Source organism: Gossypium raimondii, chromosome 9 (assembly GCF_025698545.1).
Source record: "Gossypium raimondii isolate GPD5lz chromosome 9, ASM2569854v1, whole genome shotgun sequence".
NCBI lineage: Eukaryota > Viridiplantae > Streptophyta > Magnoliopsida > Malvales > Malvaceae > Gossypium > Gossypium raimondii.
Genome location: NC_068573.1, coordinates 34,651,577 through 34,663,941, shown reverse-complemented (window position 1 = coordinate 34,663,941; position 12,365 = coordinate 34,651,577). Strand labels below are relative to the sequence as shown.

The following is a 12,365-nucleotide window of genomic DNA, read 5'->3' as shown; positions in this document are numbered from 1 at the left end:
TTTGGTTTAATTTCGTTTTCAACAGAGGTTAAGTAGATTGAGGTTTGGGAATGTGGGGGGTGGGGGTCAGAAAACAGTATAAAAAAGGCAAGGTGGAGCAAAAGATAATGAAAAAGCATGCAAGAAAATTACAAAAGGAAAAGGGTTAAAACATGTTTTATCCCCCTGAAAATCCGCTCACAAAATCTTGTCGGCAAAAAAAAAAAAGTAAGAAGCCTTAAGCATGGCTCCTAGACAAAACCCAGAGGAGGTTTGATTGCATAATTTGGGGTCAATATTTTCCTTCATTTTCTTGCCATCGTATGCTCAAACACATAGTTATCATTGCTAATGTAGGATCTGGCGGTTGTTGAGCTTCAATTTCTTTCACTCTTTTATTTATTTATGGTACTGTGTTCTTGATTTGTACAAAGATTTTGTAGTTAAAATTCTGAATCCTGAAAAGAAATTTGTTTGAATCAAGTGTGATTATTGGGGTTTTAATATTAATAAACTCTATGAATAATTTGTATAAAAGTAAAATGTTTGACAAATTACAATTCACAATGTTGAAGTTTCTGGAGGTTTGGAATTTCTTGTTATGTGTAAATTATATGTAAGCAAATTAGTGTTTATGATGATTTTTATGGTAATTGTTAATATAATTGTAAGTTGTAATAAAAATAAGAAAATTATCTCATACACAATCTAAAACGGGTTAAATATTTGACATATGTCAAAAAATGATAAACTTTTCACAATTTCCATCATACCTGTGAAGGCTAATAATTACACAAAATTAGAATTTAATGTGGAAAGAGAAACCAATTAGATTAATTAATAGTGAAGATACAATTTTTTTTAATGTTTATATTTGTTCTTTTTTATACAATCTCTAAAACTATTCATAGCCCATTCTCAACCTTTAAGTAAGAGAATAATGTACTTCAGTATACGTCCTCCTACGCTGACAACAAAACCAATGTCAATCGGTAGAGTGAAGATATATTTTAATTGTTGTAAAAAAAATATTTTACTAAATAGTAAGTTGTCTTAATTGAAAGCTCAAAAGTAACCTATTAAATTGAAATTTACCGAGTCAATATACAACAAAAATCATGTGTTTTTTTAGATAAAACTCAAATTTGAAATCTTAAAATATTTAATATTTTAAAACATTAAGGTTTAATCCTTGATTGAAGATTATTAATTGCAATAATCAAGTTTAATTAGGTGGAATAGAAAATTCATTATGTCAAAATGTTGAAAATGGGCATGACGCAAATTTCGTAAAACTAAAATGTGGCAAAAGGACTGCAGCCTATGTTGAAATTACGACTGCATATCTAATTCATTGATTATTGCCAATAAAAGTATTTCTTTCTAAATATGAAATTGAATATTAACATTCTTTCAAGAAAATACAATTAATTTTAGTTTTTCAGTTTCCTTTTCTTTTAGGTATTGACTAATGCTTTGTGGTCATCCCTTCTAACCTGTTTTGGTTGGTCAATTTTCATCATACGCTTAAGGAAAGAAAATGCCCTCCAAAAACATTATAAAATGGAAACAAGAAACCCTCCTATTTATATTCCATGTTTTCATGCACAATAATCACTACCATTTATTAAAATTAAAATTATCTTTTTTTGTTGAAATTATGTGTTATCAATGTTAAATTTAGTTCTCAACGTTTATATTTTTTTATTAAGATTCACTTTTAGTTGAATTTAGTGTCAACATTTTTTTTTAAAAGAGAGTCTAATTTAACCACAACCTTTAAAAAGAGTTAAGTTGTTGTTCTTTTTAACGGAAAATGTTTAAAACATTAAATTTTTAAATATCACGGCTCGAACGATAATCTACATATATTTCATGTTTTTTTTGAATTTTATGAACTTTTATATATTTTAAAATTATATATTGACATGGCTTATATGATAAATAGTGTCATGTTAGCATAAAAGTACACGTGGATTGTTATACAAGTTACCGCACCATCATTGTTAAAAAATTAATGTTTTAGTCTGTATTTCCATTAAAAAAGTAATTTAACTCTTTTTGAAAGGTTGAGAGTAAAAAAGAATAAGGACTAAATTGATAAAAATATATAAATGTTTGAAGCTAAATTTGAGATTATTCCAATAATATTAATCCAAAGCTTTTAACAAAGGAAATAACTAAATAATGACTGTAGCTAAGCAATGTACAAGTAAGTGTGTTTACATTAAGGTAGATCATACTGTTCTAGGATTCTCTTGATTTATGCATGTCATTGTCTTAAACCCCACCACTAATCTCTCTTTCATATTTTCAGTCTCTCGTACTCTCCCCCTAAATCAAAACAAATGACAAAGGTGGAGAAAAGTTAAAGGTCAAGGAAGAAGGTTTTTTTTTTTTTTTTTTAAATAATAAAGAGTACTTCCTAAAAGACAAACCAAACCAAACTTTCCATAAATCAGCTGCTATATTTGCAAGGCTTAAGGCTTTTTCCCACATAAAAATCTGGATTTTAATTAACCCAGTTTTCCCTTCTTCTTTTTTTCCCTGTGATGAAGATGGGTTTTAGGAGCTACCATGTTGATGAATTTCAAGCCCTTAATTTCATTGAATGGCTCAAACCATCTTCCTCACCTACTCCTTCTTCATCACTATCACTCTCGCTATCATCTTCATCGTCTTCATCGTCTTCGTCGTCTTCGAATGATCAGCAAGTTCAGATTATAAACCCCATGGCTATCTTGAAACTGCCTGTTTCATTTCAACAGCAGCAACAACAACAAGATGGTGGGCAGCTTGGTCAGGAACCTATTCAATGCCTACCACTTTTAAGCAGGCTTACAGAGAACAAATCATTGAAAGGGGATGATGTTGGGAATATTGTTAAAGAAGAAAATATAGAGAAAGTTACAGTTTCTTTGCACATTGGGTTGCCTAACAGTAGTACTGGAGATGATGGAGATAATAATAATAATTATTCAGTTGCTGAAAATAAGGTTTTTAAGGAAGAAGAAGAACCCATGAAGAAAAGTTGTTTCCATGGATGTTCTTTCAACACAGAGAGTAGGTTTTGGATCCCAACACCAGCACAGATCCTCGTTGGTCCCATGCAGTTTGCTTGTTCCATCTGTAGCAAGACATTCAATAGGTACAATAACATGCAGGTCGGTAAAATTTTCTTCTATCTTTCAACTTCTTTAATCTTATGAACCCCATGGCTCCCTGTATGTACATGGACATCATCAAGTTTTCTTCGCATAGATATTAACAAATTCACTGTTTATTGGTTTTGTTGATGCAAATTAAAGTGTTTTAATTAGTCCTTATTGCATGCAAAATCTTCTTCTGGAAAACGTCACAAAATTATATTTCAAAGTTGTCTTTGAAAAAAATGAAGGTAGAAGATCTTGTTCATGTAGATCAAAAGATATCATACAAAGAAAAATGAATACTTTATATAATAGTGATAAAAACAGAAACAGAAGGGATGAAAACGTAGAGAATATAATTAAGAAAGGGAAAATTACAATTACGGTCCTTCCAAGTTCCAACATGGTCAATAATTTTCTCTCCCCTACATTGGATGCAACAGTCAAAAGTGTGCAACAAGCTAGCATTTTCATATATCTCTATTTTGCATATATATTATATATGTGTGTATAATTCTGTGTAGGTAATATATGCAGTGCAACTAGATGCTGAATTACACTGCCTTACTTCTCAAATCGTTTTTGTTTTTAATTTGATGTTCTTTTTCCATCGAAAACCAAACCTTGTCTAGGTTTTTGGTTAGATCCATTGTGAGGAAGTCCAAATTATTCTCTCCAAATGACCCAGTTAGTATAATTTCTTTTCATTTTAACCCCATTTCAAACTAATTGGTTAATCTGATTGCAGGCAACAGTTTTTACTGAAAATTTTATAAAACTAGGATTGAGGTAATCAATAATTAGGAAGAGAAGATTTGAAATGAAAATGGCCTTAGCTTGTAAAGTCGTAGATGTGGATCGATGATCCAATTGCCTTTAAATTGTTACGTGAAAGAGCCTCTCCATATGATTAAGAAAATTTTAACAAATCCAAATAGAAATCTAGATTTTGTTGACTTTTCTCCTTCAATGCTTCCCTTTTTGGTGGAAAGCTGTAGGGGAAGAAAGGAAGCTGGGGTAGCATAGGATGTATAACACAACATTTTAAAGTGTTTTTTTTAAAAAAAAAAAATAAGAATAAAGGAAAGGTGTGAGGGCCATGGGATTGTTTTTATTTGAGCTGTTCATTTTTTACAGCTTTGGATTCTTATCTTTTGTTGAGTAAAATTTCCACTCCTTAATCACTTTAATTATGCAACTTTTAATTAAAAGACATATCCTAATGTTCTTTGGTGTTGCCTTTTTTTGCCAAGTGATCTTATATATTCTTAAACATTAGTTGATAAATTATTCCCTACCCCAATTCATTCTTTTTAAAAAAGAAATAGGATCCACGTAACCTGAAACTTAAAAATTAACATAAAAAAGGGACTCCATCTCCTATTTTTCACAATGAGATTATAAATGAAGTATTGTTGGTGCAGATGCATATGTGGGGGCATGGATCTGAATACAGGAAAGGGCCAGATTCACTGAAAGGAACACAGCCAACAGCAATGCTGAGGCTGCCATGCTACTGCTGTGCTCATGGCTGCAAAAACAACATCAACCACCCACGAGCCAAGCCATTGAAAGACTTTCGAACACTTCAAACTCACTACAAAAGGAAACATGGTGCCAAGCCCTTCATGTGTAGGAAATGTGGGAAGCCATTTGCTGTCAAAGGGGATTGGAGAACCCACGAGAAGAACTGTGGCAAGCTATGGTATTGCACTTGTGGCTCTGATTTTAAACACAAAAGATCCTTGAAAGATCACATTAGGTCCTTCGGAAACGGCCATTCTCCTCATCCTTCTCTTGAAGGATTTGAAGACCTTGACAAGGATTGCATTACTGGCTCCGAAGATGAACTCACTCACTAGCATGTTCAATTCCCAACTACCCTTTCTTCAACCTTTAAATCTTATTTAATTTCCGGTCTATTGAATCACTGGTAGAGTATCAAAGGAGTTGCGTTTAAGTCTTCAATTAACACCAACACCGGATCACTAGTTAAACCTAAAACCGATGTCGACTGAAGACTTAAACACAAATCCTTCATCATTTTACCAGTAATTCAATAGACATTTAATTTCCGTGTTTTAAATTAGCTATAGCTTTAAAAGTTTCTTAGGCTTAATCCAAATAAGCTTGTGATCAGGGCTGAGCCTCAGAAACTTTTTTAGATGCTTTGTAATAGGGAATAAAAAAGAAAAGAACAGGTTACCTCATGGGGTGAAGTAGATGAATTTTCTTCGACTGGATGATTAAGATCTGAAGAAAATTTGGGTTATTTTCGTAACGGAGAAAATTTATCAGCTTCATTGCTATTTGGTAATCTTTTTAATAGGATCGGGATTTGTACTGTTTTCTGGACAAATGAAAAGTTATCTGTTCGGTCTTTAATTAATGTCTTGGCTACCACCATGATCTTAATCATAATTTTCAATCAATCATGTTTTGATGCTTTTAGCTCTAAAGTTTAGTTGATATGATTTTGCATGTATGCATGCATGAGAAGCATTAATCATCGTGCCTTCGTATATGACAATTAAACTGCCAAACCCAAAAGAGTTTATTTTTAATCTAGTAAAATTAATATAGGGAATCAAATAATAGCACACCATCAAAAAATTTAAAATTAAATTTTACTTAATTTTAAATGATATGTCATCATCTAATTCATTGACAATACACAGAATTATACATTAAAAATACATAAAATAGTAACTCATAAATAAAACCCTCTTTAATGTGAAAATCCAAGATCAACAGATGTAGAATTCCCCGAAATCTAATGATAACTAGTAAAAAATAAAACAGAGAAAAAGAATTGAAAAGGGATCAAATTGAACAGAGGAGAATTTGTGGCCTTGAATTGCAATTTGGCCGAAAAATCTAAACTTGTGCACTAAACCTGAAGAGTCGCGAAAAGAGGAAAAAGAAGTTATAATTTTCTGTTTAAATTTCAAAGGAACAACAAAAGTTAATCGAAGAACGAAATAAAAAGAAATAGATTAAGATGGATAAATTGTCCCATGGGACCTATAATCCAACTTTGATTAAAAACGTGAATAATTGAACAATCTTTTTACACAACCCTCAAAATTAAAAAAAAAAAAACCACTCAATTCTTAAAAAAAAATTTGCTCCACGCAAAATAAAATGCTTTGAAAGTTAAACACATCAATTAAAATGCTTTTTGAGTATTGGAGGAATCAATTTTTCGAATTGAAGCATATGCCATATATGAAGAATTGCGCATAGCATGGGTGAAAAGATTCAAGCAAGTAGAACTAAAATGTGATAATGTATTCTTAGTGAAGACTCTGCTAGTTGGTGGAGCTGATTCTAGTAAGTTGATTGAATTAGGTTTAATTAGTTGCCTTCTCAAACGAGATTGAAGAATAAAAATTTGCCATATTCAAAAGTTGTAAAATATGACTGCTGATTAAATGACTAAATACGTGAATAATGGAGTGTAAAAGCTTTTTGCTATTCATGGATCTACCAAGTTTACTACAAGGAGCTCAGTATGCTAACAAAAATGTGAGTATAACAGATTAATTTTTATTGTAATTGTTTAATTGCTGTTTTTGTCTACCAAAAAATATACTTTTAGTTGAAAGTTAAACACATCAATTAAAATGCTTTTACCATGCTTGGTTAAACTCAAGTACCTCAATTACCCACATCATGGCACCAACCAACCACATCATAAATTAATAAATTCTAATGTTGGGTGTAATTTTTTTTATTACGAGATAAAATTATAATTATAATCAAATGAATTTTACTATATATCAAATTTAAAGAAGAAATTAGTAATTATGTTAAGAAATTATTTGATACGGGAAGTTTTATTTCTATAAGCTGATTGAGATTTTGTTATTTGTCGTTAAGTTATATTTAAAAGATAGGTAATTATCGATATATAGTTAGTGGAGTGTTTTAGACTCCACAAGTGGGTTATAAGTGAGATAATTGTCATATTTATTTATTTATATTTTTTACTACATCTCATAATACACTTCTCAAATCCTCAACCCACTTGTGAGTCTAAAAACTACACTCACTGTGTATCAAATAATATTTCTTAAAATTTTAAAAAATAAGACATGTGATAAAATCTTAACACCGCTTGTGGAATAAAAATTTTCTACCACTTGTATAACAAATAATTATCCAATTAGTTACACAATCTACCCTCAAATTAAAAATTATATATCTAGTGAAACTTAGGTATTATTTGATAAATTAAAATTTGAAGTATTGGAAATTTAAATTTTAAATTTGAATTATAAAATTATTTTCTATTTATTAAAAATTAAGTGTTGAATATAACATATTGTTTGATAAATGTATATTTTAATTCCAAAAATACAATATATAAAAATCATAAAACAAAAAGTTCAATAACATTAAAAGAAGTTAATTTAAATTATAATGATTTAATTTGTATTTAAAAGATAATAAAATGTTAACATAAAAATAAATTAATAATTCATTAAGGGTGTGTTTGGACAAAGGATTTGTAGAAGGGATTTCATTTGTATTAAAGATTTCAAATTTTAAAAATAAATTACTTGTTTGGGTAAATATATTGAAGAATTTCAAAATTTATAAGTAATTTTAAGAGAAAATTTCAGTATCTCAAATTTCTTTTCCAAATTTCATCTAAAGATGTGGTTTCTTCAAAATTTCTTATAATTTTATTTGATTTAATAGACATGGTCCTATTATAAGATAAAAATTTAAGCTTTAAAAATCAATTTTATTTAAGGAAATTATTTGGTACATTGAGTTTTTAAACTCTACAAGTAGAATTAGGGATTGACAAGTATCTTGCAGGTTAGTAAAATATTAAAAATATTTGAAAAAAGAGACACATGACAAATTTTAAGACTGTTTGTGGAATAAAAAAGTACTATGCCAATGTACCAAATACTAACCCTTTATTTAATTCTAATATATATATATATATATATTAATTATAATGATATCCATATTGAATATTTTTATATTATTTATTTTAATATAATTATTCTTTTCTATAATTATTGTTTAATTTGTAAAATTTAAATAACTTAATCTTTCCTAAATCAATCATTTATCCAAATAAAGTAATTATAAATGCTAGCATTTTAAAATTTTTAAAAAATTAAAATTCTTCATCTAAACATACTCTAAATGTATTCTCTAAGCGATAAGTAGCCCCTAATATTTTTTTCATGCTTTTTTATTAAAATATTAATTAATTGTTTTTAAAATTTTATTATCAAGCATATTTAAAATATTAAACTACTAGATATTTTAATTTTCAATAAATTAAAGGTTAATTGGTAAGATAAATATTTTCGAAAAAATTTATAAAGTCCTTCAGATCTTTTACACCTAAATAAACTCTGAACTAACAAAATTAACTAAATAGGTCATTTGATTGGTGTTAATCGTAAGCATTTAACGACAACACTAATATAGTCATTAACAGATGTCACATCAGCATTATTTGTTGATGTGGCACTGTCACATGTTAACTAACATGTTAACTAATCGATTATGATAAATTAGATCGAATTTTGTAGTTTTTTCTTCTGTAGTACCTCGACGTGACATGAGCGTGAAAGGGGTTCAAGAATCTATTTTCTTTTTATAAGGGCTAAAATCATTTATTTTGACTTTTTGATCCCATATTGTAGGGTGGATCTCAAAAAATATGAAAGATTTCCCTCCAAGCCGTACATTCGACTTTCATCGAATATGGTTTTCCATAGAATTCTATATGTATCTATGAGATCGAGTGTTGACGTGGTAGTGTCACCTCATGACCACTTACTGACATGGCACTGCCACATCAACACCTATTGATGATGTGGTAGTGCTATGTAAAAAAATTTGAAGTTATTTTTTAAATAAGTACACAATGAATCTAGATAAACTGTTGTCTAGATTAATTTGAATTTGGACACCCATTGTCTAGATTCATTTTAGAAATATTAAAAAACATAAAAAGTAAAAAAAATAGAAATTTTACTAGAAATTAATTAAAATTCATTAAATTTATGAAAATTTAAAATCTATATATTTAGTATTAAAGTATTAATATAAAACATTTTCAATAAAATATTAAGAATATTGTTTAAAATGAATTATTTATTTTCAAGTAAGAATATTATATCATCTATCGTTAAAATATATTTGATGTTTAATAATAGAAAAATGTAATATTTGAGATAAATAATTTAATATTTTAAAAATAAAATGTAATAATTTATTATTATAATAATATTTGACTTAATTAAAGTTTTTAAAATATACTTGTAATAAAATCTGTAGAATTGTTTTTCTTTTTACAAAGTGAAATTTTTTCTATTAATTTGTATGATATTTTCAAAGGATGAAACTATATTTTAAAAATAAATTTCAATGAAAAGCAATTACACCCACCTTTACTCTTTCTGTATATAATCTTTAAAAAAATTGTAAAGATGATGTCAAAAATCATTTAGCCGTAGTCACTGCTTACATAATTCTTTTGTCACACTTATGATTACGCTGAAAAAAGGGTACAATCCTTGTAGCCTTTTGAATATGAATTAGAATCATTTAAGATTTTTAAAAGTGTATTTTAAATCACATGTTATCATATAATTTAGAGATAAATTTAAAATTGCAAATAGGTTTTGGTTTGATGTGTAATTTAATACCATAATTTTGATTTGATGTAATTATATACATGAAATTTTAATTGTGGTTCGAATGTATACTTAAAATTTTGATTTTAATTCAATTATGCACATTTAAAGAAATAAACACATTGCTATATTTTTACATGAGATAAATGCAATTATTTATATATGCAACATAGGCACATAAAATGATGTTATATCAATTATGATATTGGTAATTTATGAAAATGGAATCAAATAAAAATTCATGTATAAAATTACACAAAATCAAAATTTATGTATAACGTTAGACATTAAAACAAATTTCATATACAATTCTAATATTTATCCCTTAAATTTACTTATATTACATATAAATTATACATAATCATGAAATCAAACATCAACTTGAATTATTTATATCTAGAACTAAAAAATCCGGAAAAGGGTTTTGCTTTTGGATATACATGTGAAAAGAGGATTTTAGTAATTATTTTCTCCGAACAAGACAATAAACAATAGGAAAAGAAGAAAAGATCATAGATGGGTTCAAACTTGAAATTTTGTTTTGTAAAAAGTAGGCTTCACCTGTTGAAAAGGTTTTTTGTTTAAGAAAACGTTAGGTTAGAATTATTTATGTTTAAGGTTATCTGTTTAAATTTTAACTCTAATTATGTTGGAAAGAGTTCAACTCAAAATATGAGTTTTGGGAAAAATAAATTTATTTAAAAGGTTTGAGTGTCAATATTTAAAGTCCAAGTCTGATTCGTTTTTAATGTTGTAATATATTATTTATATCACACAAAATTAAATCTAGAATAATTTATAATTTTATAATATAAACATTTAAAATATGTTATTTATGTTTAAAATTTTAATAAAAGGAAAAAATATATAAATTATTAAATTAAAAAATTGAAAACGGCATATATTAATTTTCAAGCTTTATTAACAATTTGATTTTTGAACTATACAAAACCTAATTTTTTGGGCCCATTGTGGTACTTAAAAGTTCAATTCTAACTCATGAAGTTAACGTCATTTGAAAAAAAAAACACACACACACACAAGAGGACAACTCTTGGATATACTGATTTGGAATTCTAGACTTGTAGAGATTTGAGTAAATTGATGTCGGGCTATGTATTTATTCTAGGTTGCAAGGTTATAGCTTAGGGAAGTACGAAGAAGGTTTGTACAACTAACACCAATAAATGGGTTGATGGAAAAGAAACAAGATCGCAAGTAATTTGTCTAGGAGGAATGATTTTATTACTATATGTTGGTAATAGAGTTTTTCATGGAGGAAGATGAAATAATTACTATGAGATAAAATAGAATCATACTAGGTGAATGGATTTAACTCAAATAAATTAAGAGTATCCTGTGAGGGTAACACACTAATGACAAGAACATTAGATAAACAAAATTATAAGTTGCTTTCGTAATGGTATATAATAAATGAGAGTTCAATTGTTGCATTTTTAATGAATTGACTGCACGACTAAATAATATTGTGATTGATAGATGAAGATTTGAAACTTCATAACAAATTATTTGAGCATTAATTATATATGTCTAATCAGTCCCTCTACTAGCTCAACAAAACTCTTAACGAATTGTCATCAGAACTGATACGTTAAATGAATTAAAACAACGAAATAGAAATAGATTACATGTATTACTATCTATAGTAAATATTTAATTTCTTTAAAATTTGTTTAATTTATTGTAATTAAATAATTGAGTTTAAAGTGAAAATTAAATTAATTAGTAATCGTAGTTTTATAAACCGTTACAATTAAATTTATTTACTGATGCAACTTCCCCCAAGCACCTCGAACCGTCGTTGTTTTTCCCGAATGGGCTGGCCAGTTCGGCGCCTCCTTGCGGGGCTGCCGATGTCATGGTTGGGGCGGGGCTGCCGATGTCATGGCTGGGGCGAGGTGCCCCATATTTCTCAATTGACAAGTGCCTACCCAGGTCGGTTGTTCATACGATTAGCCGCATAGGGTGCAACATCCCTTAGCTAGGTGTTCGCACATTTGGCCTGATGTTGTCGATGGGGTTGGTTGAGACCCTTAACAGGTTGTTTGAACAACTTGTTGCTGTGGTTAGGGCACCATCAGCTAGGCATTCGCATGCCTAGCTGGTGCGATAGCCAGTTCAATTGCTATCACTTCAATCCGAGCCATTAACAGCTTGACCAGTTTGCTCTAGCCACCGGTTGGATTGTTAGTCCAGTTTCATACATCGAGCCCAGTTCAACCAGTTTTGGGTCTCAGTCTCAGTTTTTGGTTGAGTCCAATTTTCGATTTCGGGTCCAATCTTCAAGTTTAATTACCCATTGGGCTAGTTGTTTGACTTGAAAATTATTTTCCAAAAATATCATATTTATTTTAATGATTTTGATTAATTTATTTTTACTTGATAAAAATTAGTTTTTCCAAAAATCACTGATATTTTTCAAATTAATTTTTTAAGAAAATTCTTTAATCAAATTTTCTTAATTGCCTAATTTAACTCCCCATCAAATAAATCAACTCAATTTACTTATTTCCAAGGTTGTAGAATTTTCTTCTGATTCAAA

At 28.6% G+C, this 12,365-nt stretch overlaps 1 protein-coding gene across 1 annotated transcript; it reads left to right on the top strand.

Annotated features, from left to right (window-relative positions):
* The first annotated feature begins 2,426 nt into the window (after positions 1-2,426).
* On the top strand, positions 2,427-5,517 carry LOC105799211 (zinc finger protein WIP3). Its single transcript, XM_012629643.2, has 2 exons — positions 2,427-3,143; positions 4,553-5,517. The coding sequence occupies exons 1-2, from the start codon at positions 2,532-2,534 to the stop codon at positions 4,988-4,990; spliced, it is 1,050 nt and encodes a 349-aa protein (XP_012485097.1). The 5' UTR covers positions 2,427-2,531; the 3' UTR covers positions 4,991-5,517.
* The last annotated feature ends 6,848 nt before the right edge of the window (positions 5,518-12,365 follow it).

What these genes read in the sequence shown, in the direction of transcription:
- LOC105799211 (XM_012629643.2), top strand. Translation starts at nt 2,532, where the DNA reads ATGAAGATGGGTTTTAGGAGCTACCATGTTGATGAATTTCAAGCCCTT. An exon ending in ATAGGTACAATAACATGCAG is followed by an intron (nt 3,144 to 4,552) that starts GTCGGTAAAATT and finishes TTGTTGGTGCAG; the next exon opens with ATGCATATGTGGGGGCATGG.